General features: G+C 43.4%; 1 protein-coding gene across 3 annotated transcripts in view; it reads right to left on the bottom strand.

The window, feature by feature from the left end:
* LOC104866183 (liver carboxylesterase 1) overlaps positions 1–3,226 on the bottom strand; it is a 47,895-nt gene that overhangs the window by 33,941 nt on the left and 10,728 nt on the right. For all 3 annotated transcript variants that reach the window (XM_033758019.1, XM_033758021.1, XM_033758020.1), the window contains exon 4: positions 1,205–1,338. In XM_033758019.1, the coding sequence (XP_033613910.1) occupies positions 1,205–1,338 (134 nt within the window). The remainder of the gene's footprint in view (positions 1–1,204; positions 1,339–3,226) is intronic.

Here is a 3,226-nt window from a genome sequence, read left to right as displayed (position 1 = left end):
GCGCTGGCCAATGCTCCTTTGGCAAAAAGCACTGGCCCATCTCTTCCACCGAATTTTATGATTCATCAGTCAGAGTAAATGTAAATGTGGAGATGGATGGTGTATGAAACTACCATGGAAATGAATGCAGGTAAGGCTTTAAAGGGTCAAAGCGTTTTCGAGTTAGAAGCAAGATAGACAAAGCACATGGTTGTAATTAGAACATTGTCCTTCAAGCTTTGAAGGCACGGATTGTGGGGATGCAATTTGGCTGCAATTTACTCTGACCTCAGCTAGGGATGTTATCTCACGGTACCCCCCATGGCTTCATAGGCCCTTACTCTGGTCTCCGCTGTGGCTGTTAGCAGGGAGGTCAGATGGACCTGGGCAATACTGCAGTGCTCATGAGTCACTTCTGTGAGTCACTTAGCTTCAGTCGGACTCACTTCCTAAAGTCAGCCAAGCGAGGGAGTTAACTTTTTGCCACCTGCACTGCTTACAATAATATTGCCGTCTCTGGCAGGGCCCGGCCTTTTTCGGGTGAATGGGAGTTTGGTAGGTAGGCTAGATATGTTTGGCAGAGAGAGCAGCACATGAAAAAGCTCAAGAGCAAGTTGACAAATGTGACTGAAGATGAGAAGATAAGTGGGGAACAATAATGGAGAGGCTTGGAATATTATGAAAAACCTTAGCATGTGGCTAATACGACAAGAGCCAGGTTTCAGAATCTTTGCTTAGAGCCCGCTGTGGTTTGGGCTTGGTTTGTTCCAGAAGGGTTCATGTGCTACAACACTGGCCCTAATAGGGCTTAGGAAAAGGGGGTAGAAATTAGCAACCTAGGAAAAGTTGAGGCTGGTGGAAGCTCTGCTCTCTGCAGGGATGGAAGGATTGTGCATGGGACAGTGGTTAGCTTTCCTGAGAGTAAGTTGTTTTAAAAAGGGTGTGAATGATCCCCCTCCCCTCTGTCTGTCACCCTGAGTTGCCAATGTTCTCTTCTGAGTGCCCCAGGCTCCCTTTCCGCCTTTCCACCATGTTGTGACACAGTCAAGGTTCCTCAGCAGCGACCAATCTGATGAAAGCACTCAATCTAGGACATTTAACCTCCGAAATCCTAGGCTAAATAAGTTTGTTTTCTTATAATTATCCAGCCCCAGGTACTTTGTTGTGTCAATAGAAAACACCAAGTAAGGGGCTAGTGTGAGGAGAGGAGAGTGCAATACCCTACCTGAAGAATCCCCAGATGCCCAGGCGATATTGAATGACCACCACCACCACGTTCTCAAGGGCAGACAGCACCACTCCATCATAAGTCGATGCCCCGCCCACCACCAGACCTCCTCCGTGGATCCACACCATCACCTGCACAAACATGAAACAGACACACTTGTTACTGGGAGCAGAACTGAGAAGGTCCTCAGAGGTTGTCTGATTTGGTCGCCTACATCAAGGCTGTAACACACGGAAGCCATTGTCCAAAATTCACCAGTGCCCAAAAAGTTTGCAAAAGGCAATCCCGTTCTTCCGCATCTCTCCCCAGCTGGTCCCAGGACACCACGCTTCTCACTGCACCTTGGTTACTACTGCCTTCTCCGTGGACCCATGCGCCTTGACGTCGCAAGGCTCATCAGACTGAGAGCTGTCATGGGAGCAGCAAAGACCAAGGCTGTTTTAGTCTTCTCAACACTCCGTCATCTTCGTGCCTTGACCATTTAACAGCCCCCGTATGTCAGCTTCACTTCAGTTAACTCTTTAATAGTGAATTAAACTTGTCAGTGTGGGGTTGTTTATTTCTAGAAGCCACAATATCCCCTTTTTAAAATTATTTTCAAAATTTGGATTAGTACATATTTATAGTAAATCATGGTCACATTTATCATAGTGAGTTGATACAGATTATATATATATATATATATATTTCATCTTCTTTTTTCACTGCCTACCCCTTCCCACTCCTGTTTGCCCTTTCCAACTCTTGGAAACTCCCTTCCCATTTGCAAAAGCTGTTCCATTTTTTAAATTAGTTTTCTTTCTCCTTCCTACCACTCCCTCCATCTCTTGTTCCCTTTTCCATTTGAAAAAGATCTCCCTACTCTCTATCAGTTATCTACCATTTTTTTCTCTTTATTTACATTTTGGATGTCTCATATAAGAGAAATCATGCAATATTTAAGCTTATATGCTTGATTTATTTCACTTAAACCATCATTACAAGGTGCATCTATTTACCTACAAATGCCTCGTTTGTCTTCTTTATGGCAAATAGTACTCCATTGCGTATAAATACCACATTTATTTATCCATTCCTCTGTAGATGGGCATATAGTGTACAGGCCATTTTCAAGATTTAGCTATTTTAAATTGTGTGCTGCTATAAACATGGATATGTATATACCACTGTGATGGGATGATTTTAACACTTTGCACAGCATACTAGAAGGGGGTTAGCTGGATTGAATGCAATTTCTTCTTTTGTTTTTTAGATTTTTTGTGCATGCCTCCCTTCTGCTTTCTTGCAAGCCAAATCCTTCCTGCCATCCTAAGCCTAGTTCACATCTACCTGTGCCCAAAAAGGCTTTAGCATCTTCACTTACATTTTCTGAGATTATTTTTTGTGCCAGCAACTGGGATAAGAATTGAGGATTAGCAGGAACACTAGTCATAACTTGTCCTTCTCAAATTGAAAGAGTTCATATTACTAATGAGAAACAAGAATGAATATTATTACAGAAACGCTGATGAAGAAAGAACTCACTGAGAACTATGCACGGAGGACTACGCTGAGCACTTTTACAAAACCCATTCATGAAGGAAATACCACTATTTTCCCACATCAGATGTAGGCAAACTGAGAGATTTCCCTTTCCTGTTGTAACAAATAGTTGCAGCAGGAATTTAGCCAGGCAGTGTGGCCCAGAGTCCACATGCTGAGCTGCCCACTGACTGCAGCCCATAGCAGTAGCAGAACAAACTGGCTGTTAGGGCAGAAGATCTTACTGCATCTCTATCTAGTTGGACATCAGTATTTGCATCAGACACCTAGGAATGACTGAAATCAAGCTCAATAGTCATCATTGAAAGCTCATCTGTGATTATCCCCTCTTGAGGAAACAGGGGCTAAGAGAAGTTAAGAAATTGCCAAGTCTCTTGAGAGTAAAAAATTTCACTCAAGTTTTAAGTGCAGTCTGCATATTTCTAGCGTCTGTGTCCATGGGAGGAGAATCTCATCCCTGCAGCCTTCCAGGGCACT

This window comes from Fukomys damarensis, unplaced genomic scaffold (assembly GCF_012274545.1).
Source record: "Fukomys damarensis isolate Sample0158 unplaced genomic scaffold, DMR_v1.0_HiC HiC_scaffold_32, whole genome shotgun sequence".
NCBI classification, from domain to species: Eukaryota; Metazoa; Chordata; class Mammalia; order Rodentia; family Bathyergidae; genus Fukomys; species Fukomys damarensis.
Note: the sequence above shows the minus strand (reverse complement) of the source record. Positions and strands in the feature narration are given on the sequence as shown.